This window comes from Rhinopithecus roxellana, chromosome 16, assembly GCF_007565055.1.
Source record: "Rhinopithecus roxellana isolate Shanxi Qingling chromosome 16, ASM756505v1, whole genome shotgun sequence".
Taxonomy (NCBI): Eukaryota; Metazoa; Chordata; class Mammalia; order Primates; family Cercopithecidae; genus Rhinopithecus; species Rhinopithecus roxellana.
In genome coordinates, this window is record NC_044564.1 from 99,388,705 (window position 1) to 99,414,591 (window position 25,887).

At 40.8% G+C, this 25,887-nt stretch overlaps 1 protein-coding gene and 1 pseudogene across 1 annotated transcript in view; both read right to left on the minus strand.

The window, feature by feature from the left end:
- Nucleotides 1-25,887, minus strand: part of MAPKAP1 (MAPK associated protein 1) — a 279,446-nt gene that overhangs the window by 235,774 nt on the left and 17,785 nt on the right. The window contains 2 exon segments of the mRNA XM_010365871.2: nt 3,275-3,364; nt 5,779-6,106. Coding sequence (XP_010364173.1) covers nt 3,275-3,364; nt 5,779-6,037 — 349 coding nt within the window. The 5' untranslated portion in view covers nt 6,038-6,106.
- On the minus strand, nt 8,888-9,054 carry LOC115894124 (annotated as a pseudogene).

Consider the following 25,887-nt stretch of genomic DNA (forward strand, 5'->3'; position numbering starts at 1 on the left):
ATAGGACCCAGCCTAAGGGAGAATCCAAAGACATTCTTTTGTGCATTGATAAGTTTCACTCTAACCATCAGGAATGACTACCAGGCAGGTTGCTGGTCTGGCCAGAACCAGGGGTAACAGTTCAAGCATGAACATACACATTAAAGAGCTTCTCCAGAAGTAAGAACACAGGCTCAATTATCAAAATCCATGAGATACAGAAAAGAAAGGGAAGGAAACTAAAGGAGAGAAGTATAAGTACACTTCTATAATGGATAGCATGGTAACAAATGAAAGCAAAAGGGGACATAACTATTTCTCCAACATATTCTGTGAAACAATGAACAAAAATTAAAGTAGATTAGACTTTAAAAAATAAGTAAGGGAGCAAACAAAATCCTTTATTAGATGTATCAAAATTTAAGCTGAAGAATTTATTTCTCACATTGTAAAAGGGACTGATGCAACTATATTTGAGGTACTCAATTCACCCTATTTTTAGGTTTCAGACACAGTCTCGCTCTGTTGCCCAGGCTGAAGTGCACTGGCACGATTTTAGCTCTCTGCAACCTCCGCCTCCCAGGTTCAAGCAATTCTTATGCCTCAGCCTCCTGAGTAGCTAGAATTACAGGCGCACACCACCATGCCCAGCTAATTCTTATATTTTTAGTAGAGACAGGGTTTCACCATGTTGGCCAGGCTGGTCTTAAAACTCCTGACCTCAAGTGATCTGCCTGCCTCCTGGCTAATTTTTTTTGTATTTTCAGTAGAAATGAGGGGCCGGGCGAGGTTGCTTACGCCTGTAATCCCAGCACTTTGGAAGGCCGAGGCGGGCGGATCATGAGATCAGGAGATCGAGACCATCCTGGCTAACATGGTGAAACCCCGTCTCTACTAAAAATACAAAAAACTTAGCCGGAAGTAGTGGCAGGTGCCTGTAGTCTCAGCTACTCAGGAGGCTGAGGCAGGAGAATGGCATGAACCCGGGAGGCGGAACTTGCAGTGAGCCGAGATCACGCCACTGGACTTCAGCCTGGGTGACAGAGCGAGACTACATCTCAAAAAAAAAGACATGATTTTTCACTATGTTGGCCAGGCTGACCTCAAACTCCTGGCCTCAAGTGATCTGCCGCCTTGGCCTCCAAAAGTGTTGGGATTACAGGTGTGAGCCACGGTGCCTGGCCTCACTGTGTGTTTTATTTATAATTTTTTAAGATACGGAAGTGAAGAAGGCAAATAAAAATAAAGGGTGGCTGGAGAGACAGAGAAGCTTAGATAAACTGGCTCTGTATATATTGATCAAGAAGAGATTAATAAGAACTGCATTAATATATATAAAAAATTTGAAGAAAGTGAATAAGATAAGTGATATAAAGTATTTTCAACCTGTATTAAATACAACAAAGAGAAACATTAACTGGATCAACAGAGGGGCTAGCCTAGTGAGATTCTGAAAGTATTCAGAGTAAAAATAAAGAGAAATTCAAGAAGAACTACTTCATTCAAGGACAGTCAGAATGAGATATAAGGAAGAAAAACAAGCAATTGGGACTTCTGGTTCTACACAGTCATCACTTAGTAGCAGTCATGAAGAAAATCATACCTACTGAGGATACTTGAGTTTATAATCATAGTAGGAGAAATCAAGAAGCACTTTACAGAGTGTGATTTAGCGCAGAGAGACTGGCCTTTATATGCAGGCAGAGCTGAAAACAAAACATCTCATTATCACACTACCGTCCTTGTTGGGTAACTTTGGCAAGTTCATCAAATCCCTGAGCCTTTGTCTTATCTGTAAACAACAGCAATGATACCTACACCTTGCAAGATCACTGCAATAGAGGTAACGCATGTAAAGTACCTAGTAGAGCACCAGGTAGGGGCTGCTATTAGTATAATACATCTTAATATTATTAGTCTTATAATTATTGTGTAACAATGGAGCCAATCCACAAATATTTATTAGGCATCCATTACATGCCAATATGATATTGGGAGGTGCTGGGAGAATACAGAAGACAGACTGCAGACATTTCTTTTAAAGGACAAAAAAAGAGAAAGTCTAGAAAACATGATATAACCACTATAAAATATTTTAATAGCATTTTATTTCTGAAATTGTTCTTCCCCAAGTCTTTTCTTCTTGCTGAGACTGAAGCTTTGAAAGTATATAATATGACCAGCCTTTATACACATACTATATGAAAATATACAGCAAATACTAATGATACCAGCAACATAATGGTTTTTACACTAAGGGAAAAGAATCTGCATATATGCAAAAAAGACTGTTACTAGGCCCACTAATGGGGCAAGGGAAAGTCTAGGTTGGAACTGCCAAGGGAAATCTATAACCTAGAAACTCATCCAAAATATCATAGGGGCTGGGCACAGTAGCTCACACCTATAATCCCAGCACTTTGGGAAGCCGAGGCAGGTGGATCACTTGAAGTCAGGAGTTCGAGACCAGCCTGGCATGGTGAAACCCCGTCTCTACTAAAAATATAAAATTTAGCTAGGCATGGTGGTGCGCACCTGTAGTCCCAACTACTCTGGAGGCTGAGGCAGAAGAATCACTTGAACCAGGGAGGTGGAGGTTGTAGTAAACCAAGATGGCACCACTGCACTCCAGCCTGGGAGACACAGCAAGACTCTGTCTCAAAAAAAACACAAAAAACAAAAATCAGCTGGGCACAGTGGCTCATGCCTGTAATCCCAGCACTTCAGGAGGCCGTGGCGGGTGGATTACTGGAGGTCAGGAGTTCAAGACCAGCCTGGCCAACATGGTGAAACCCCATCTCTAAAAATACAAAATTAGCCAGGTGTGCTGGCATGTGCCTGTAATCCCAGCTACTCAGGAGGCTGAGGCAGGAAAATCGCTTGAACCCAGGAGGCGGAGGTTGCAGTGAGCCAAGATCATGCCATTGCACTCCAGCCTGGGCAACAGAGTGAGACTCCATCTCAGAAAAAAAAAAAAAAAAAAAAATCATAGGGTACTCCTTGGCCTATATTTTTGAAAAAATATCAGAAAAAAGTACTGACATGACAGCTTATAAAAAAATGTCCCCTGCACACATCAATCCCTGTGACCCAGAGTGAAGGGTGGCCAAAAAGCCAAGACCGAAAGAGCATATAGCTTCAGAGGGTCAAGGCACACAAGAGAAAGAGCCCAAAGCTCAAAACACAAGAGGTATCTGTCCAGAGGGTTTAAAAGGATGAATTAAAAATAAAAGTTCTTACATAATAAACTAAATATATAAATCTCAAATTAAGAATTAAAATCATTTCCATTTACCTGATTGCTTAGAATTTCTTTCTTTCCACTGAATATTTTTGCATTTGATCTGGTTTTGTCTCTCTTTTCGGAGTCGTTCTAATCTTTGAGCTTGAAAAGAAATATGATAACTATAAGTTTGTCAATGAAAGTTTACCATAAACAAAGACATAATTAACTACCTTTACATGAATAAAGATGTTTTATATTGCATATGTAGAGAAAAAGTCATAAAATTTTAAAGGTGGCACCCCTGAAAAGCAAATACCAACAAAAACATGAAAATATTCTTGATTTATAATTGAAATTAGAGGATATAAAACACTAATAGAGATCATAAAGATAGTATTAACATGGAAGAGAATAATAAAATGTGAAAACTTCTGTGATTAATATGACATTTCATTATATAAATCATTAATAACGGTCTTAAAGGAATTTTAATGCACAAATGAACTGAAGTGAATATTACATTACAGGAATAAAATTACTGTTATGAATTACTCTACCCGTTTCAAAAATTAAAGATAAATGAACTCAGACTAGACTATTAAAGTTTTAAATATAAAATCCTTTATCTAAAAATCATGAAAATTATAAAATGTCAAAGCTATATAAATTAGCATAGCTTTTCTTCAGTGGGCTGAAACAGTTTATAGGTAGTAAAATAAATGATTTGTATCTTTGTAACATTAGTCAAATCTTAAAAAGAACAATTTTTCTTTTACAAAATTTTAAGATATGCTGCATGGATTAAAAAGTAAATTCTTTGGTCACTAAGACAACCTACAATCTCAATTAATTATTAGCATCTAAGTGCTACCTAAAGAAATTCCAACAAGAGTCACCTAAAATTATGCATTTGTGATTATATTGTCACTGGCTGATCAACCTTCAAAAATCAGTGAACTGATCCTTTAGAGAAATACCACCCAGCATCCACTGAACAACTCCTGCATACAGAGACCACGATAAAAAAGAAAGTCACAATCGATGCCATCTCTTGAAATGAGTTTTCTCTTGCTAATCTTCAGGTTCCTATCCCAGCATTTTGCTAATAGAAAATAAATAAATTTCTTTTTCAGCCTCTTTCAAGGTAGGAAATTATACACTTCTGCGTTAGCATTGTGGTAGGGAAATACTGAAAATAATCTTACCAGAAATTTAAACTATGCTGGGAAAAGCATTCTGACAATGTCACTATATCTAACCAAATTCCACTGAAGAAAAATACATTCAATTGCAATTAATAAATGTGAAGGGTACAGCCAAAGTAATATAATCATAAAGCTCTCAATTTAGCAGCATTCTCCTACTGAAATACATTCAACCTGTCATATAAGATATCATCTCAATAACCTGCAAGGAAGTCAGTTTCAACTAGAGAACTGAGAATCAATGGTTCTAAATTATATTCAAACCTTCACTCAAATCCTATTTTGATAAAAGTTCCTTTAGATACTGGGAAATGCTATTAATTATTTTCATCATGAGAGCAAATTATTCTTATGTCACAGATACTGAATGAATTCTGAACCAAAACCTGAATGTGCCTTTCACTGTAAATTGTATCCAGCTCTACCTCCAATATTACTTTATGTGCATTTTACATTTGGACCTTGAAAATAAATATGTTAAGTATTTTCAGTGTTCTACTATATCTCCTTGCCATTACCTTTCCTGGGAGTTAGCAGGTTACTGCTAATTTGGAGATTATATTTTCTGATTATCTAAAAAAAAAAAACTCCTAGAATACCTGTCATATTAGAACTACAATATATATTCTAAATAATTTGTCTAAGTAAAAAAAAAAAATCCTTGGTTCATCACATTCCCCCTGAAACAAGGCCACCAAAAAAATATGTGGGAAAATGGGCAATAAGCTTTTAAAGCTAATGACTAAATACATGTATACCAAAGTTGAGTGTTTTCAAGCCAGAAAAATCAAAACGTGATCAATTTAAGAAAATAAAGGCAAACTATCAAAAACAGGGGCCCCTTTTCTAACCTCACACCCTACGTATAGAACGCTACTAAAACCAGCCCTAGCAAATACTCAGGTGTCTCCTCCCATTTCCCCACTCCCCTACAATTCCTCCAGCGGCAAGAAGTGCCTGCTCTCCTTGGGTGGTCACCTCTCTGTATTAAAAGTTTTTTATTATGTCAACCTGAAATCTGTCTCCAGGTAGTCTACCTACTGGGACTAATGTTGCTCTGTGAAGACACTCAAAGCCGGTCACTTGCCTTTCTAAACAATGACTTGTTAGACAACGTCCAACATGTTCTCCTAACCAACTTTTTCACTATCCCTCTTCCGTCTACTTCTAATAACATTCAGAGGCCCTCTCCATTCGCAGTCACAGAGATGGAGAGGTTGCTCAGACTCACTCTTAGTCTGACATATGTGTGTTCCTATTAATACCCAGAAACTTCCCCCATTAAGCCTATTCCAACATTATGCATTATTCCATAAGACTGTTTACTGATTTAAAGCTCAGAAGACATGACTAGAACACAATGTTTACCTGTGTTTGAGCGTCTTCTAATACCAAAGTCCCAACTTGAGGTAATATCGACTGACTGGGCATATACATAGCCCTGAGTCTCACCATTGCTTCCCTGAATTTCTGACCCACTGTCTCCAGGCATTGAAGGAGGATGAATCTTCTCTAGGTCAACATCATGATCAATGAGAACCATCTCACACATTCCCGTGTCATCACTGGTCACATGTGACTGTCGAATATGAGCTAGAATGATAGTTGGATTGTCCAAGAAGGCCATCCTTTCTGTGGGCCAATTTCCTTAAAAGGCTATTTTCTCCTCTTCATATTGTTTCACGAGCTCACCTACCTAGAAACATGATGTACACAGCAAATATTTAAGAATAAGGCAGAAAATGACTGAATCATTTTTCAGACAAATTCAGTGTAGTAAAATGCCACCTTGAAAATCAACATTTATCCCTGTTCTGTGGAGCTTAAAAGGATTAAGTCTAAGCTGAAAGGAAATCCTTATAAGCACTAGGGGCTGCAGCTCTAGTCAATGAGATCTCCATAGAAATCAGAAAGGAAGGCTTGCACTCTGGCAAAACAAATCACAGCAACTCCTAACAAGTCGGGCCACTCAAAGCACATAACTACTGTTAAAACAATAAATTTTCCTTTCTTTCTCCCTTCACCATCATGCAATCTTCTCATTACTTTATAAGGTCATGGGGGAACAAGTTGTATTTTCCTCAAATGATGTGCTAAAGTACAAAACTGTATTTCATCAGTTTATATTCCCCCTCCTGTCACATGGTTGTGAAGTGTTTAAAAGGGCAGAGACAATGCTTTCTGAGTTACTAGGGGTTTTATAAAAATGTACCACCAAATTAATTTTGCTTAATGAATGTATTTTCCTTTCAAGATAGTACTGTGATTTTTGTTGTTGTTTTGTTTTTTCTGAGACAGAGTATCACTTTTGTTGCCCAGGCTGGAGTGCAGTGGGGCCATCTTGGCTCACCGCAACCTCCACCTCCCGGGTTCAAGTGATTCTCCTGTGTAGCGGGGACTACAGGGATGCACCACCACGCCTGGCTAATTTCGTATTTTTAGTAGAAACAGGGTTACTTCATGTTGGTCAGGCTGGTCTCAAACTCCCAACCTCAGTTGATCTGCCCGCCTTGGCCTCCCAAAGTGCTGCAATCACAGGCGTGAGCCACCATGCCCGGCCTGTGTTTTTAAAATAAAACTTATAATCAAAACTACCTACTATACGATCAGTTTCTCATTTTAGAAACTTAATTATAAAAACTGCTTCCGGCCGGGCGCGGTGGCTCAAGCCTGTAATCCCAGCACTTTGGGAGGCCGAGACGGGCGGATCATGAGGTCAGGAGATCGAGACCATCCTGGCTAATACGGTGAAACCCCGTCTCTACTAAAAAATACAAAAAACTAGCCGGGCGATGAGGCGGGCGCCTGTAGTCCCAGCTACTCGGGAGGCTGAGACAGGAGAATGGCGTGAACCCGGGAGGCGGAGCTTGCAGTGAGCTGAGATCCGGCCACTGCACTCCAGCCTGGGTGGCAGAGCAAGACTCCGTCTCAAAAAAAAAAAAAAAAAAAAAAAAAAAAACTGCTTCCTCAGTCCTGTTAAAACTGTAATGAGGCTGGGCACAGTGATTCACACCTGTACTCTCAACCCTTTGGGAGGCCAAGGCAGGAGGACTGCTTGAGTCCAGGAGTTCAAGACCAACATGGGCAATGTAAGAAAGACTCTATCTCTACAAAATATGTATATATTTATTATTTTTTAATTAGCTGGGTATGGTGGGATGTGACTGTAGTCCTAGCTACTCATGAGCTGAGGTGGGGGGATCACCTGAGCCACAGCATTCAAGGCTGTAGTGAGCTATGATTGCACCATTGCATTCCAGCCTGGGTGACATAGGGAGACCCTGTCTTCTAAAACAAAACAAACAAAAAACACTGTAATAATATTTATTCTAGTAACAAGATAGCACCCTCTCAGCTAAGTGAAAATACTCAACAAAGAAAATATTGCAGAACAATGGTTAGGTACCAGGCCCTAGAGACAGAAAGGTTCGAATCCTGGCCCTATTACTTGTTAGCTATAAGATCTCGGTCCAAATACTTAACCTTTTTGAGCCTCCTTTTTTTTTCCTTCATTTATAAAATGGAAGCTTCAGGAATGAGAGGATATGTAGGAGATATTGCAGGTAAAGTGCTCAAAAAAATACACGGCATGTAATTAAATAAATGTTAGCTATTAATATGATAAAAATATCAATAATTTCAACTATCAAGTCTTGCTTAAAGTAGTCCTAAAATAGGTCAATATCCCATCTGTCTTATAAGTTCATGGCACATAAAAGAAGTCTGTGCTTCCTTTGTGATAGAGGACACTGCAAGTCATCTGAGTGAGTTCCCTGTCCCTGCAAAATCGTTGTGAAGTACAAGGAATATGAAAGCTGGATTGACCATGTTTCCAGGAACAGTCCTAGAAGATATTTACTTTTAGAAGGACTTATAACACCAGATTTTCTTGTAATCTGTTTCTTCTAGAAATGGAACACAGAGAGGAAATCTAGCTAATAAATCCTTACAGCTAACTAAGGTTTTAAAAATTGCTGTCTGGAAACACATCATTCTGTTGACATCATATAGTGGGTCTTAAAATAAAGATACTGAGATTAAAAAGAAATTTAACTGAGAAGCATCTCTAATCAAGCGAATTACATTAATCTTCACTTTTTCCCCTCTTAATATATTCCTTGAGTACTTATTTTACTGTGAGGCTACTGGGAAATGCAAAGGTGAGTAAAGTATCCCTGAATCAAAAAGTTAATACCCTAATACAGACCTAGTATCTCTCCTAATACCACGGGATTCTTTTAAGCACCAAATTTCTGAGATATCTGGTCCCTGAAATATTAGTGTCAATCTACCATTTTAAGGATATTGATCAGAAAAAAAATACAAAATTAACAGTGAGCATTTAAATTTCACTTGTAAAAATATGAACTTCTCTATAACCATAAAAAATGTATACACCACAGATTTATTTATAAATGAGAGTATTTATGGAATCATAGTATCACAGATCAGAGCTGCAAACATCCTTCTATAGCAATCACAATAAGCCGTCTTCCTTGCATGAAAGGAAGGCAACTAGTCACCAGTAGAGAGGAAGGTGCTTTCAAATTCATACTGAATAGTTCTCCCTTGCAAAAATAAGGGCTTTAATGAGAAATCACACATTTAATACACTTGATCTTAGCCAAAAGGCTGAGAAGCGATCACACATTTAGTAGGTGTTCTAGCACCAAAAAGTCAAATGGCAAAAGGCAAAGTGACAAAAGTATACTGAAGTACCCTCAATAAAATCTATTCTAGGGAAACAGATCACTTCTTTTGAAGACAAGAGGAACAGGCAAACACTTCTGAAGGCACACACCAACTCCCCAACTTTATCCTTCCAGAACAAATGCCCCAACAACAGCAGATATCTTCTCTATTAGTACACTATGGCTTCATACATTAAGGAAGCTGTATGACTCATTCCAAAAATATTGATTCCCTACCAACTCTGATATGGAAGTCCCACAGGACTGCCCCAGAAAACATATTATTGTGTATGTCACTTTTTACCTCCCGTTACGTGTACTTAGAGACTTAGACTATAAGTTCCACAAGGACAGGGTCCATGACACCATATTCCTTCTGGCAACAAAGGCTGTTACACATGGCAGGAGTTCAATAAATGTTGCTGTCTAACTTCCAAGGACTATTCAGTTTCATTGTAGAGATAAGTCATATATGAATGTGCCAGGTGTAAGTGTGTGATTATAAATAAAGAATTGCCTTTTTTTCTTAACACAAGAGCATCTCTTCAATGTACCCTTCAAAATTGTCACCTTGGAATACTATCAACTTATTCTAACAAGACTACTTTTCAAAACCCAAAAGAATATTTGTAAAAATCTCCCAAAGAGCTATGTTTGATTTCCAAGACAAAGACATTCAGATCAGGGATAAAAACAAATCGTACTCTCTGATCCGTTGTGCAAAAATCAAAAAGATTTTTAAAAATCTAACTCTGGCAAGGGTTCAGAGAAATGGGCACTCTCATGCACATGAAGGAATGAAAACTGGGACTTTTTAGAAGGTAATTTGGTAATATTTACCAAAATATAAAACATGAATACTATCTGGGCAATCCTACCTCTAGGATTTGTTCTAAGGAAATAACTGTGTAAAGTATTTATCTCAGAGTAATTTGTAATACTGAAAATCTAAAAGGAACCTACAATAGTACACATATGCCACGAAATATACATATAACACAAAAATAAGCAGCGATTAATAATACATGGTAGAGGATGAACAAAATGTAGTATATACAAATGATGGAATATTATTCAGCCTTCAAATACAGGAAATTCTGACACATTACAACATAGATGAACCTTGAGAACATTATGCTAAGTGAAATAAGTCAGTCGCAAAAGGACAAGTACTGTATGATTCCATTTATATGAGGTACCTAAAGTAGTCAAACTGACAGAAAATCTAACTACAGTTGCTAGGGGCTGGAGGAAGGGAGTAATGGGGAAAAAGTATTTAATGGGTACATTTCAGTTTGGGGAGATGGAAAAGTTACAGAAATGGACAATGGTGATGGTTGCACCATAATGTGAATGTATGTAATGCCAATGAACCACACATTTAAAAATGGTTAAAATGGTAAATTTTGGCCAGGTGCGGTGGCTCAAGCCTGTAATCCCAGCACTTTGGGAGGCCGAGACGGGCGGATCACGAGGTCAGGAGATCAAGACCATCCTGGCTAACATGGTAAAACCCCGTCTCTACTAAAAAATACAAAAAACTAGCCGGGCGAGGTGGCGGGCGCCTGTAGTCCCAGCTACTTGGGAGGCTGAGGCAGGAGAATGGCATAAACCCAGGAGGCGGAGCTTGCAGTGAGCTGAGATCCGGCCACTGCACCCCAGCCTGGGCGACAGAGCAAGACTCGGTCTCAAAAAAAAAAAAAGGTAAATTTTACATCTCATTTATACCATGTATATTTTACCACAATTTAAAATTTTTAAGTTTTAAAATAAGTCTAGGAAACACCAGATTCAACCAAGTTAAAGAGGTTTTCTTCTTGCTGTTTTATCACAGGACTTCCCAAAACTTTTACATTATGTACTCTGTGTAGGCCGGGCGCGGTGGCTCACGCCTGTAATCCCAGCTCTTTGGGAGGCCGAGGCGGGCAGATCATGAGGTCAGGAGATCAAGACCATCCTGGCTAATATGGTGAAACCCCGTCTCTACTAAAAATACAAAAAAAAAAAAAAAAAAATTAGCCAGGCGAGGTGGCGGGCGTCTGTAGTCCCACTGAACTCCAGCCTGGGCAACAGAGCGAGACTCTGTCTCAAAGAGAAAAAAAAAATGATATACTCTGTGTACTGTGACTCTCCAAGAGGGAGGAACCTAGTAACACAATCTATCCCAAACCTACTTCATCCATAAATATTGTTTTCTATAGGAATACTAAAACATATCAGTGTATAACAGCATTTCACAGAACAAGGTTTAGAAATGCTATTCTACACTTTCACAAATGCTGTCTCTTCAGGCCTTGAATGCCTTCCCTGAATGTTACCAACTCTTGATTCTCTGAGACAGTCAGACGTTTTTTGGCCAGGTGCAGTGGCTCACAACCGTAATCCCAGCACTTCGGGAGGCCGAGGCGGGCGGATCACTTGTGGTCAGGAGTTTGAGACCAATCAACAGGTCAACATGTGAAACCCCATCTCTACTAAAAATACAAAAATTAGCTGGGCGAGGAGGCTAAGGTGGAAGAATCGCTTGAACCCAGGAGGCAGAGCTGAGCCGAGATGGCGCCACTGCCCTCCAGCCTGGGCAACGAAGCAAGACTCCATCTCAAGAAAATAATAAGGCCGGGTACAGTGGCTTATGCCTGTAATCCCAACACTTTGGGGGGGCCAAGGCGGGTGGATCACCTGAGGTCAGGAGTTTGAGACTAGCCTTGGCAACATGGTGAAATCCCATCTCTACTGAAAATATAAAAATGAGGGGGGTGTGGTGGTGCGTGCCTATAGTCCCAGCTACTCGGGAGGCTGAGGCATGGAAATCTCTTGACCCTGGCAGGCGGAGGTTGCAGTGAGCCGAAATTGCCACTGCATTCCAGCCTGGGCGACAGAGTGAGATTCTGTCTCAAAAATAATAATAATAATAAAATAAGATAGACCTTTTAGTATACCTTTAGATCACAGATAAATAATATCACCTTGCCTAAGCTTTCCCACTTTTCACAGCTTCTTTCTCACACTTTTTAACACCACGTTCTTTAAAGCATAAAGATTTGTTTTACTAAAAATGGAAGCAATCGGGATATCCACACATAGAAGAAAGAGATGTCCCAAAATAACACAACAATTTTTTTCTTTTCTTTTTTTTTTTTTTTTTTGAGACAAGGCCTCATTCCCATCGCCCAGGCAGAAGTGCAGAGGCACAATCACAGCTCACTGTAGCTTCAACTTCCCAGATTCAGGCGATTCTCCCACCTCAGCCTCCCAAGTAGCTGGGACTATAGGCTCACACCACCACGCCTGGCTACTTTTTGTATTTTCTGTAGAAATGGGGTTTTATCACATTGCCCAGGCTGGTCTTGAACTCCTAGGCTCAAGCGATCTACCAGTCTTGGCCTACCAAAGTGTTGGGATTACAGGCGTGAGCCACTATGCCAGGCCAACAGATGAATTTTTAATATACTGGGTGGATTTCCTTTTACACTTCAAATGAATAAATATTCAACAAATATTTACTAAGTTTCTACTAAGTGCTAAGGGTGGTTTCAGATGCACTTTGGATACTGTTCCCAGATTACACACCCATCTGTGTTCACTAATGATCATGAAACCTGCCTGTGGGGACTGGGAACATGCTCTAAACATGGGAATAATTTTTAGTAGGTTTTGATGGGCATACGTCTTAATATAATTTTGGACAATTTTATATACACTCATTTCCAAACTTTATTTATAATGGCTTATGAAAAAAACTGAGGCCTGGGCGCGGTGGCTCACGCCTGTAATCCCAGCACTTTGGGAGGCCGAGATGGGCAGATCACGAGGTCAGGAGATCAAGACCATCCTGGCTAACACAGTCAAACCCCGTCTCTACTAAAAAATACAAAAACAAAAACTAGCCGGGCGAGGTGGCGGGCGCCTGTAGTCCCAGCTACTCGGGAGGCTGAGGCAGGAGAACGGCGTGAACCCAGGAGGCGGAGCTTACAGTGAGCTGAGGTCCGGCCACTGCACTCCAGCCTGGGCCACAGAGCGAGACTCCATCTCAAAAAAAAAAAAAAGAAAAAAAGAAAAAAACTGAGAAAATGAAAGGTTACGAAACTTGCCCAAAGCCAGACAGCTAATACACAGAACTAAAAATCAAATTCAAGAGCTTGCGATCTTAATAGCTACACCACAAGGCCTCTCAAAACAAAGAGGGACAAAGTTACATAGTCATAATGAACACAATTTTTTTTTGAGACGGAGTCTCGCATTGTCGCCCAGGCTGGAGTGCAGTAGTGCAATCTTGGCTAACTGCAACTTCTGCCTCCCTGGTTCAAGCGATTCTCCTGCCTCAGCCTCCTGAGTGGCTGGGATTACAAGTGTGCACCACCAGGCCCCACTAATTTTTGTATTTTTAGTGGATACAGGGTTTCACCATGTTGGCCAGGCTGGTCTCGAACTCCTAACCTCAGGTGATCCCCTCACCTCAGTCTCCCAAAGTGCAGGGATTACAGGTGTGAGCCACTGCGCCTGGCCGAACATGACTTTTTAAAAGCCTATTGTACTTATTTGGTCCTGAAGCCTGAGAGAAATTTCTCCCATGGGTCTCTGTGAAAGACATAAGAGAGCAAATGTGTTATGCAATAAACCCTTAGCTCCCCTCCACTAACAACAACGGTGCTTGTACAATAGCAAGAAACTATCAGTGCATGTAATGGTTATTCAAAACAATAAAAGTCACAAAATTTCACACAAGAAAGGAACTTCAGTGATCATCTCATTGTTGACCTGAAATCACAGAGGAAGGGTTTACTTTAAATATCTAGTTACGTCTAAGAATATTTTTTAAAATCCCTAGTGACTCATGTACCTTCAGTTCAAGTCTATACCTGAAATATTCTATTTCTTCAAATAACTCACTACAAGCAAACAAGCCTGCCCTATACTTCTTCAGTCTCTAAGGACCTGAGATAGGCAACAACACGACTTACAATGCTCACATCTATCCAATGGTTAGAAGGAAATCCCCCTTCCTGGACTTTTTCAAAACACTCCCCGCTCACTTCCCTCTGCTCAGCAGACTTCCCACCCTCTCACCTGCAATCTGTGAAAACTTGTCAGAATAGGCAACAGCCTGAGGCTTCTCAAAGGTCTGCAAACTCCCAATCAAAAATTACTGCTGCCCCATCAATGTGCCATATAAATGTTGGCATGTTAATTGTGTATTTATAAGACTGTTAATGGTTAGTTAATTTACCTCCCACACTATTATTGTACTTGAAATGATTTAACGTCTGCTGAGGGAGTTAACAACATGTAACAGCAGATGCGAGATTTATTTTTTTTATTTTTATTTTTTACCTTTCCACACTGTACCCTGACTTCACACTATTAGCGTTGAGCGAGTTAAAGCTAATACCTTTATAGGAGTCCTTAAACGTGTCATAGGAACACTCACATTTATTTCCCACAACAAGGAATGATTACAAGTGAGGAAAAAAAAAGGCTTTTTATTATATACAACGTGTTCCATTTATAAAAACCAACAGACCCTCCTTTTTTATTTTTTTACTAAGATTTCAATATTCTTTGATCTAGTTAAAGCTCAGAATTCATACCTCCTGGAATTTGAAAATAATTGAAGTGACCATTAAAATAAAACACACTTTATTGCTTTTAAATCTCTTTGTCTAACTCTCTCCAATTTAACTCTAAATTAAACGTTCATTTATTTTTTAGACTAGCAAAAATTGAGCTTTTTTCCCCTCAGGGAATTAAAATCTTCTCCATGTGAATATGCCCAATTTCATTAAGCAGTAAATAGTGAGACCATATATCTGGAGAGTTTGCTGCTTCTTTTTACATTTTTATTTCCATATTTTGACTAAAAGTGCTTACTAGATTAAAACAACAGAAATGATTTGTCTTATTTTGAATGAGATTCATTCACAAAACCATCTCAGTACTAAATGAAAAACTGTATAAATACTGGCCTGCCCCCTCCAGAAGTTTACTTACAAACTTCAGCAGAGGAGCTACGTCATACACATAGGGAACAATAACCTAAAGCAAGATAAACCCGCCACCAAATGAGATATTAAGACAATATATTTTCCAAGAGACAGGAACATCACAGAAGACTTCAGGAAGGAAGGCAGAGGTATTTAAGGATAGCTATACTTTCATTAGGCAGAAACACAAGTGAAACAGTAACAGTTGACATTTACAGCGCTCTTACCAGGAGATGTACTAATCACTTTTCATGTAACAACATATTTAATCCTTACAATCACTTCAGGAGGTAGGTATTGATACTATCCTCATTTTATAGATTTAAAAACAAACAAAACTAAGGCTTAAAGGAGTTAAGTATCTTGCCCAAGGAGACAAGGTAGATTTTTTAACACCACAATTGTTGAAGCTCCTCCCATCAAAAGGTGGAGTCTACTTCCCCATCCCTTGAATCTGGGCTCACATTGCAATTTGCTTTGACCAACAGAATATACGGAAAGGAATGTTGTGGAAATTCTGAACCTTGGCCTCAACAGCACTTGCAGCTTCTTCCCTGGCCTTCTCTGGAACACTTCTGAATTATGGGAAAAAGTCAGGGATAAAAGACTATGTGGAGAAAGAAGCTCAGCCATCTCTGTCATTCCAGCTGTCCTGCTGAGGCCCCGTGAGTGATTAAGTCATCAGGGACAAGTCTCCCACTAACCTACCAGGAGTCAAGGTCTCTTCTTCTATCAAATGTCTCCCTCAGACAAAGGAACCCTGATCCCTGATTTTCTTGTCTTATGCCACTAACTTCCACCTGAAATGCCTCAGAATCTTACATCTGCCAAGATCCAGTTAAAAAGAACCTGGCAGAGTAACTCTCAAACTTCTCCACGGACACACCTGAAGGGCATTGGACAGTGACCATAAATCAAGGTATGAGACAACCTAGGGGAGCCACCTATAGTAACATGCCATAAGAATTTATTTTTAGAATTCATTCATATTTTGTATTCTATTTTATACTACACTGCACCTATATATGTTTGTTTGTTTACAGAGACAGGGTCTCACTCTGTCACCTAGGCTGGAGTGCAGTGGTGTGACCACAGCTCACTGCAGCCTTGACTTCCCAGGCTCAAGCGATCCTCCCATGCCAGCCTGGGACTGCAGGCAAGCACCACCACACCCAGCTAATTTTTAAATGTTTTTGCAGAGACAAGAGTCTAGTCATCTTCCCCAGGCTAGTCTCAAACTCCTGGGCTCAAGCAATCCTCTCCCACTTTGGCATCACAAAGAGCTGGGATTACAGGCATGAGCCACTGTGGCCCCCCACCACCCCATGTTTGCTTTAACAGGAAAAAAAATGTTTATCTTCAAATACACCACTAAAACTGATACTTCAGGAAAATGTACCACGGTTACTTTGTAGCTTCCAGTACACCCTAGAACTCTCTTAACCCCAGTTGAACAGCACGGATCTAGTGGAAAAACACAGACTTTGGTGTCAGAAATGTCATTTTGTATAGATAAAATGGCACTTTATCAACGGACTCAAAACTAAATTATACTCAAAAGATGTTTCCTATAAGGTTGAAGAACTGTTAAGTATAAACCACACTAAACTATAAAGTTCTAAGCACAAGTTAGAATAAAATATTGTTATTCAGCTGTTATAAAACCATCTGTATTTTCAAAGTGTTTTGAAATAATGTTTATGTGCTAGCAATAGCTGTGAAACTTCAAACAACCTAACCACTCACCACCCCCAAAACTTCAAACCTGCCAACATTTCCAGCTGTTACAAGAACTCTGCCAGTTTGGTACAATGTAGCACCTAAATTATTTTTCCAATGGGTGTTGTCTCTCTGACATAATAGATTCGATTGACACTTGTGAAAATAAACAATTTTAGGTTTTACTTTAAGATCTCAGGTCAAAATGTTTACTAGTTTTACCTAAAATGGAGAATATAAATAATGCCAAAGCAACTAGACTGTTTCTCCATGTGAAATTACCAGTTTAGGAGCTTAAGCTGTAAATAGCACTCAACTGTCTACCAAATATTCATTCACTGGTTTCATTCATTTGACAAATATCTATTAGGCACTTACCACATGCTGGGCACCAAAGATACATTGCTGAGCAAAAATAAAGACTTTTGGCCACTGCCTTCATGGATCTTCTGAGGGTGGACCCAGTAGATAGAATTTTAAATTCTTTTTTTTTTTTTTTTTGAGACGCAGTTTTGCTCTTGTTGCCCAGGCTGGAGTGCAATGGCATGATCTCAGCTCACTGCAACCTCTGCCTCCCAGGTTCAAGCGATTCTCCTGCTTCAGTCTCCCTAGTAGCTGGGATTACAGGTGCCCACCACCACCAAGCCCAGCTAATTTTTTGTATTTTTAGTAGAGATGGGGTTTCACTATGTTGGGCAGGCTGGTCTCAAACTCCCGACCTCAGGCGATCCACCCACCTCAGCCTCCCAAAGTGCTGGGATTACAGGCATGAGCCACTGTGCCCAGCTTAAATTCTTGCCCCTTTCTGTTTTCCCCTCCCCTTGAGTGTGGGTGGAATCTCACTTGCTTCTTTCTAGCCAATAAAACATGGCAAAGGTGATGAGACAGTCACTTCCTTGATTACTTTCCATTATATAAGACTCCATCTTAGGCAACTGAAGAGAGTGATTCTAAGCCAGAGAGATCTTCTTGCTGGCCTTGAAGAAGCAAACAGCTATGTTATGGAATTACACATGGCAAGGACCTGAGAGCAGCCTCTAGCAGCTGAAAACGGTCCTGGCCAACCACTAGCATGAAAAGGAGCATCTCAGTCACATCACCGCAAGGAAACGAATTCCACTACCACCTGAGAGACCTTGGAAGATCTTTCCCGAGTGAGCCTCTAGATGAGGCTATAGTCAGCTGACACCTTAATTTCATCCCTTGGAGAGCATGAACACAAAACTCAGCTGAAGCCATGACTCCTGACTCATGGTGAAATCATAAATTAATATCGTTTTAAGCAGATAAGTTTGTGGTAATTTGTTATGCAGCAAAAGAAAATGAATCCAGCATAGTGAAGGAAAACAAGCCTACACCCCTTCACATATAACACATAAGGCTCTCTAAAACGCAGTTTCACTACCTCGTCCCTCTCCATCATGCAACTTCCAGGACTGCACTGAATATGTGCTGGCCTTTGGTAATGATACTCCTTTACTTCAGGTGTGCCCTTCCACAATACAAATCTTATTCTTGTAAGTCCAACAGAAGTATCTCGTCCTTGGCAACCCCTTCTATATAACCCAGAGTCCAACCTATTTTAATAGCACTTTATTTCTATCATCATTACAGTGAGTTACATGAGTATCATTTTTAAGGAATCAACAATTTTAAATTTTTTTACCCAATTCTAGATTCACAAATATGGTTACCTCATTAAGGTATAAATCTCCCCAAATCATTTGTGAATTTGCTAAAGATCTCATCAACAGTAATGTAATTGTTCAAATGGAAGCCAGTTTTTCTCCCCGAGAGACATTTAAGCAATCAATATCTGGAGATAGTTCCAGTTGTTACAACTAAAGGTGGATGCTATTAGTAGCCAGTGGGTAGATGCCAGTGACCCTAGTAAACATGGTACAATGCACGAGGCAGCACCCACAACAAAAAATTATACCGCTCCAAATATCAGTATGAACAATGCCAAGCTTGAAAAACCCCACAACAATGTGGGGTTTGAAGCCACTAAATCTGTGGCAATTTTCAACTCCCTCGAAACTGTTTTGTTTGTGCTGAAACTATAGAACTTTACTACTAAAATCTACGCTCAAACCTTCTAAGGGCTAAAAAAGTTCAACTCTGTTTTCTGAAATTTTAATCTACCCTAAGGAGAGTCAAAGAAGCCTTTTCACCCTTCTTCCGCTGACTACTTCCTAACATATTATTCAAAATCCAACTCAGTGGTAGCCTTAACCTCCTAGGCTCAGGCAATCCTCCCATCTTGGCCTCTCACGTAGCTGGGACTACAAGCACGCACTACCAAGCCCAGCTAATTTTTTGCAGAGACAGGGTCTCACCACATTGCCCAGACTGGTCTTGAATTCCTGGATTCCAGCGATCCTCCCCCTCGGCTTCCCAGGGCATTAGGATTAGAGATGTGAGCCACTGCACCCGGCCTGCTCCGTTCATGTGCCATTTCACTGCACTTTGTTCCTAGTTCTACCAAATAATTAACCCAGCACACTGCCTGTTAGTAAGGCGCTAAGAGTTTGTTGATTTTATTCATTCAACAAATATTTACTGAATGCCTACTGTGTGCCAGGCATTGTTCTAGATGCAGAAAACACAGCAGAGAAGGCAAAGTCCTGCCCTCATGACAGGACAAAGAAGTAAATTATATAGTGAGTTAGAAGTGCCATGAAGAAAAATAGCACAGAGAAAGAAATGGATAATGCTGGATGGAGCCATGAGTTGCAACAGTAAATAAAATAGCCAAGGAATGCCTCACTTAAGTGACATCTGACTTAACACCTGAAGGAGGTGAGAGACCAAGCTATGTAGACACTCCAGGGCATAGGTCTGCCAAGCAGAAGGGAACATGCCTCACACTGCTCAAGGAGTAGCAAGGAGTCCGCCAAGAAGCAAGTAGTAGATAAGATCTGAAACAGTGGGGTGAGTCTGTAGGGCCTCACAGGCCATCCCAAAGCCTTAAGCTTTTACTCCAAGTGAAATGAGGGGTCACTGGAGGATTGTGAATTATCTATCTCACATTTAAAAGGATCTCCCTGGTTGCTATGTTAATGAATGAACGGGCTGGACACGGTGGCTCACGCCTGTAATCCCAGCAATTTGGGAGGCTGAGGCTGGCGGATCACAAGGTCAGGAGATCGAGACCATCCTGGCTAACACGGTGAAACCTCGTCTATACTAAAAATACAAAAAATTAGCCGGGCAAGGTGGCGGGCGCCTGTAGTCCCAGCTACTTGGGAGGCTGAGGCAGGAGAATGGCATGAAGCCGGGAGGTGGTGCTTACAGTGAGGCGAGATCACATCGCTGCACTCCAGCCTAGGCAACACTCTGTCTCAAAAAAAAAAAAACAAACAAAAAGAAAAGCAACACACTTTACCGCAAAGATCAACTCAGGAAACCTAAATTTCAGGGACCTAACTACACGGCCTTGTACAAGTGACTTCTTTCAACCTCATCTGTTCTTACATCTGTTAAACAGCATGGCTGAACTATATGAAGGGCCTTTTAGCTCTTAAATTCCATTCCAGTCACTGTGTGGAGGAGGAAAAGGAGGATGTGACTGGGAAAGGTTTATCCTGGCGCCTATCTAAAAGGTTTTGGGTGTTTTTGCTTCACATGGTTTTCCCTCGACCAGAATTTCATTGCATGTTTTACCTCTACCACACCTGTGCCATAGTTCAAACTCAGAGGCATGAGGAATCTCTTTTTTGACAAAGAATTGTAATAGCATCAAGATGTTGCCGGTATACTCTCTACAAAGGTAAACCACGTTGACTGATCTGAACAGGCATTATTGCCATTTTTGGTTATTTTCTTTTTTTCTTTTTTTTTTTTTTGAGAGACAGAGTCTTGCTCTGTTGCCCAGGCTGAGGTGCAGGGGCATGATCTCAGCTGCAACCTCCACCTCCCAGGTTCAAGTGATTCTCCTGCCTCAGCATCTCTAGTAGCTGGGACTACAGGTGCCACCACCACGGCCGGCTAATTTTTCTACGTTTAGTAGAGCCAGGGTTTCACGATGTTGGTGAGACTGGTCTCGAACTCCTGACCTCAGGTGATCCACCCACCTCGGCCTCCCAAAGTGCTAGGATTACATGCCTGAGCCACCATGCCCAGCCCATCTTTTTTTTTTTTTTAATCCCAGTATATATATAAACTGGTTCCAATAACTACAAGAGTTAAAATTGATAAACAATACAGTTATCTTCAGAGTGTTATCATAAAAGAAACTTTAATATTAACAGAAAATAAAAATGTGATTATAAAAATGCACAGTGGGTTGCCACATCTAGAATTCCATGTTGCTGTCACAGGCTATGGATTAGTGACATCTACTGTGGATTAGTTAACATTTGTCACTGTTAAAGAGACTAGCTATGGGATGACTTTAGGAGAGTCAGTGCTTCTGACTCTGTTTCCTCTATAGTGAAATAGCCATAATATGTGTCCTATTATCCATTTCACAGTGATGCTACTATAAAACAAAATAGAGGCTGGGCACAGTGGCTCATGCCTGTAAATCCTAGCATTTTGAGAGGCAGAGACAGGAGAATCACTTCAGGCTGGGAGTTTGAGACCAGCTGGGGCAACAGGGCAAGACCCCACCTATACAAAAGTTTTTTTTTTTTAATTAACCAGGCATGGGAGCACATACCTGTAGTTCCATCTACTCAAGAGGCTGAGATGGGAGAATCACTTGAGCCGAGGAATTCAAGGTTACAGTGAGCATGATTGAGCCACTGCACTTCAGCTTGGGCAACAGAGTGAGACCCTGTCTCAAAAATTTTTTTTAAAAGAATATTTACAGAAAGCTAAAAAGCACTATATAAATCTAAGATTTTCCTATTCTAGGTATATCTTTTTGGAAGGAAAATAAATAAGCTGTCAACTGTCAAACTCATTAATTCAACTCCTAATGAAGAGAAGACAGCAACGAGATAGTCTAAACCAGCAGATAATCCTCAAACTACTTTTATGTAACTTTGAATGGTGCTTTGTATTTTCACTTGAATAGAGCTTTCATAATCTCAATAAATGATAATGGCTATTATTGTTATTAACAAAACTGTGTTAACTTTGCTAGCTATTTTCTCAGAACCTTCTAGACTATCTCATTTTTTTTCTTTTTTTTTTTTTTGAGATGGAGTTTTGCTCTTGTCGTCCAGGCTAGATTACAATGGTGCAATCTCGGCTCACTGCAACCTCCACCTCCCAGGTTCAAGCAATTCTCCTACCTCTCAGCCTCCTGAATAACTGGGATTACAGCCGCCCACCACCACACCCTGCTAATTTTGTTTTTTTTTTTTTGAGACGGAGTCTCGCTCTGTCGCCCAGGCTGGCGTGCAGTGGCCGGATCTCAGCTCACTGCAAGCTCCGCCTCCCAGGTTTACGCCATTCTCCTGCCTCAGCCTCCCGAGTAGTTGGGACTACAGGCGCCTGCCACCTCGCCCCGCTAGTTTTTTGTATTTTTAGTAGAGACGGGGTTTCACCATGTTGGCCAAGCTGGTCTTGAACTCCTGAACTCAGGTGATTTGCTGGCCTCGGCCTCCCAAAGTACGGGGATTACAGGCATGAACCACCATGCCCAACTAGACTACTTCATTTTTAAAATCACCACGGTGTACCAAACATGAGGATAATGTAACAGAACTGGCTTCATTCTGCTTATAATACTATAATTAGGGTGGGAATGATCCACAACATACAATTTAAATAGAATAATCAATTCTCAGCCCAGACACGGTGGCTCACGCCTGTAATCCCAACACTTCGGGAGGCAGAGGTGGGTGGATCGCTTGAGCTCAGGAGTTCAAAACCAGCCTGGGCAACATGGCAAAACCCCATCTCCACAAAAAAATACAAAAATTAGCCAGCCGTAAGACCCTCATCTCTTAAAAACAAAATAAAGGCACTTTTGCCATTCACAAAGCTATGAGGTAGATTCTACTATTCTTCATGTTCTATAAATCAGTAAACTTAGGCACAAACTTGTCCAAGGCCACGCAACTAGTAAGAGGTGGAGTCAGGATAGCCTGGCTCCAGAATCCTGCTCCCAATCATTACAATATGCTATCTCACATTTCCAGCGTAAGCTCACTTCATCTTAATCTTCTTACTCCACTCCTCACACACAAGTCTAGGTATGGGTATACAGAAACTTATCAGTTCATTCAATAAGCATGAATACATACTACATGCTGAGGTTTAGGCGTATAAAGTGCTAAGTCATAGTCCCTATTCCCAAGAGGCTTACAGTCAAACAAGGGGTTAAATACAGGTATACAAATGGCCACAATAAAGAACAGGCCAGGCGCAGTGGCTCACAACTGTAATCCCAGCACTTTGGGAGGCTGAGGCGGGCAGGTCACCTGAGGTCAGGAGTTCAAGACCAGCCTGGCCAACATGGTGAAACTCCATCTCTACAAAAAATTAGCTGGGCGTGGTGGTGGGTGCCTATAATCCCAGCTACTCGGGAGGCTGAGGTACGAGAATCACTTGAACCAGGGAGGTGGAGGTTGCAGTGAGCCGTGATCACACCACTGCACTCCAGCCTGGGCGACAGAGCAAGATTCCATCTCAAAAAAAAAAAAAAAAAAGAAGAATGAGAACAATGCTAGAGGAGTCTGTAACAACGTACTATGGGCCAGGCGTGGTGGCTCATGCCTGTAATCCCAACACTCTGGGAGGCCGAGGCGGGCAGGTCACCTGAGGTCAAGAGTTCAAGACCAGCCTGGCCACCACGGTGAAACCCCATCTCTACTAAAAAAAATACAAAATTAGTCGGGCATTGTGGTGGGCACCTGTAACACCAGCTACTCAGGAGGCTGAGGCAGGAGAATCACTTGAACCCAGGAGGCAGAGGTTACAGTGAGCCCAGGTCGCGCCATTGCACTCCAGCCTGGGCTACAAGAGCAAAACCCCATCTCAAAAAAACAATGTACTATGGAGACACAAAGAAAAAATATCTAAACGAGACTAGATATTCAGACAAGGCTTCACAGAGAAGACTAAGATCACAATAATGGAAGGAGTCACTTCCAACTTGGCCACCTTAATAGTTAAAAAGAGAGAGAGAGTGAACCAGCAATTAAACAATCTATAATCCTGGCTCCTTGATCAGAAATTTTAGAAGTTTCAGAAATGCTTAAAACAAAAACATCAGGCCATGTGTGAGTTATTGCAGAAGCAAAGAAAAGATAACTAACTACCCTTTGCAGTGGAGGAAGTCAAGGGAATGGCAGAAGTTGAGAGAGGGTGCGTAGGAGAGGCTGAAAGCAAACCATCTTCAGGCTGCCTGGCTTCCAACCCGGACCTGGCCACTCACGGTGGGACCTTAATAAAGTCACAACTTCTGTGTCTCTATTTCCTCATCTGTAAATGGGAGTAAGCTCAGTGCCTGCCTCATAGGATTGTTGTGAGGACTGAATGAATTAAAAATGTTATGTGCTTCAGTGCCTGACCCATGGTAAGCACCATTACAACTGTTTACTATTATTACTGCTATTATTCCTGGTCTAAGATGAATCTTCAAAGATGAGAAATTGCAAGGTTGGAAGAGGGGCAAAAGGCAATATTCGAGGTAGAAGACACAGCATCAGACAAGGCACTGAAGCAAGAAACAGCAGAACAATACGTATTTAGTAACTAAAATTACATGGAGTTCAAAGTTGCTAACTAGAATTACAGAGAGACTGCTCTGGCAGCTGTATAGAAGATTAATTTGATGGACAAAACAGAAGACTAGTTATAAAGCTGTGACTATAGCCCGGAGATGATGAAATCTGAAGGCAGTGAAAGATGGTTATATGAATTCAAGAAACAGTCACAAAATATTTAAGAGATAAAAACTGGTAGAGGCTGGGTGCAGTGGCTCACGCCTGTAATCCCAGCACTTTGGGAGGCCGAGGCAGGCGGATCACCAGGTCAGGAGATGGAGACCATCCTGGCTAACACGGTGAAGCCCCATCTCTACTAAAAATACAAAAAATTAGCCGGGCATGGGGCGGGCGCCTGTAGTCCCAGCTAGTTGGGAGGCTGAGGCAGGAGAACGGTGTGAACCTGGGAGGTGGAGCTTGCAGTGAGCTGAGATCGTGCCACTGCACTCCAGCCTGGGCAACAGAGCAAGACTCTGTCTCAAAAAACAAACAAACAAACAAACAAAAACTTGTAGAACTTGGTGACCGAGTGAATGTGGAGGATTAAGAAGGGGGAAGTTTACAGCTTGTGTGATAGTGCCAACAAATAAAACTATAAACTCAAAAGCAAAAACAGATTATCAGGTAGTGGGGAGATGCGTAGTTACATTTCAGACACAATGAGTGGGCTTCAGTTGTCTAAGGATTACCCAAATAGAGATCCATCAAAACACAAACCTGAGAGCCCAGGAGAAAGGTCTGAGCAAACTTGGGAGACATCAACATGTAAGTGACAGGTAAATCCATAGCTGTGAATTTTGCCCAGGGAAAATAGGTAAGAATAGTAACCTAGGGATAAAACCAAGGAACAGCAATAGTTAAAGGGTAGCCTGAAGAAAAAAGAAAAAACAGAAGTTGGAGAAAAAAGGAAAAACAGAAGTTGGAAAAAAAAAAAAGTCAATCTTTGGCTAGATCCTGAAGTTAGCTATCCATGCTGTGTAAACTCATGAATTTATAAGCTATTACTTTCTTCACTGGCTTTCCCCCTCACCTCGCATTTCCTAGTAAGAAGTTCCACTGCTGGACTGTAAAGTCCTTGAGTGGAAAGGGCATTGGACTTGCTATCACTAATGCCCAATACATATGCCTGGTACACACATGCTTGTAAAATGAACCTGGCTGAACACAGAAAAATAGATAATTTCCTACCTATTTAAACAAAAGGCTTGTGGAATTCCTAGACCTACAGCTGCTTCCAGCCCAGAGCACAGAAATACAGAACCTGAGGAGAACAGAATCAGAAAGGAGGCTGACCTTATACATTGTTGGAGAAAATGTAAAATAATGCAGCTGCTTTGAAAAACGGCTTGGCAGTTTCTCAAAATGTTAAACAGAGCGTTACCATATGACCCAGCAACTCCACTCCTAGGAATATACCCAAGA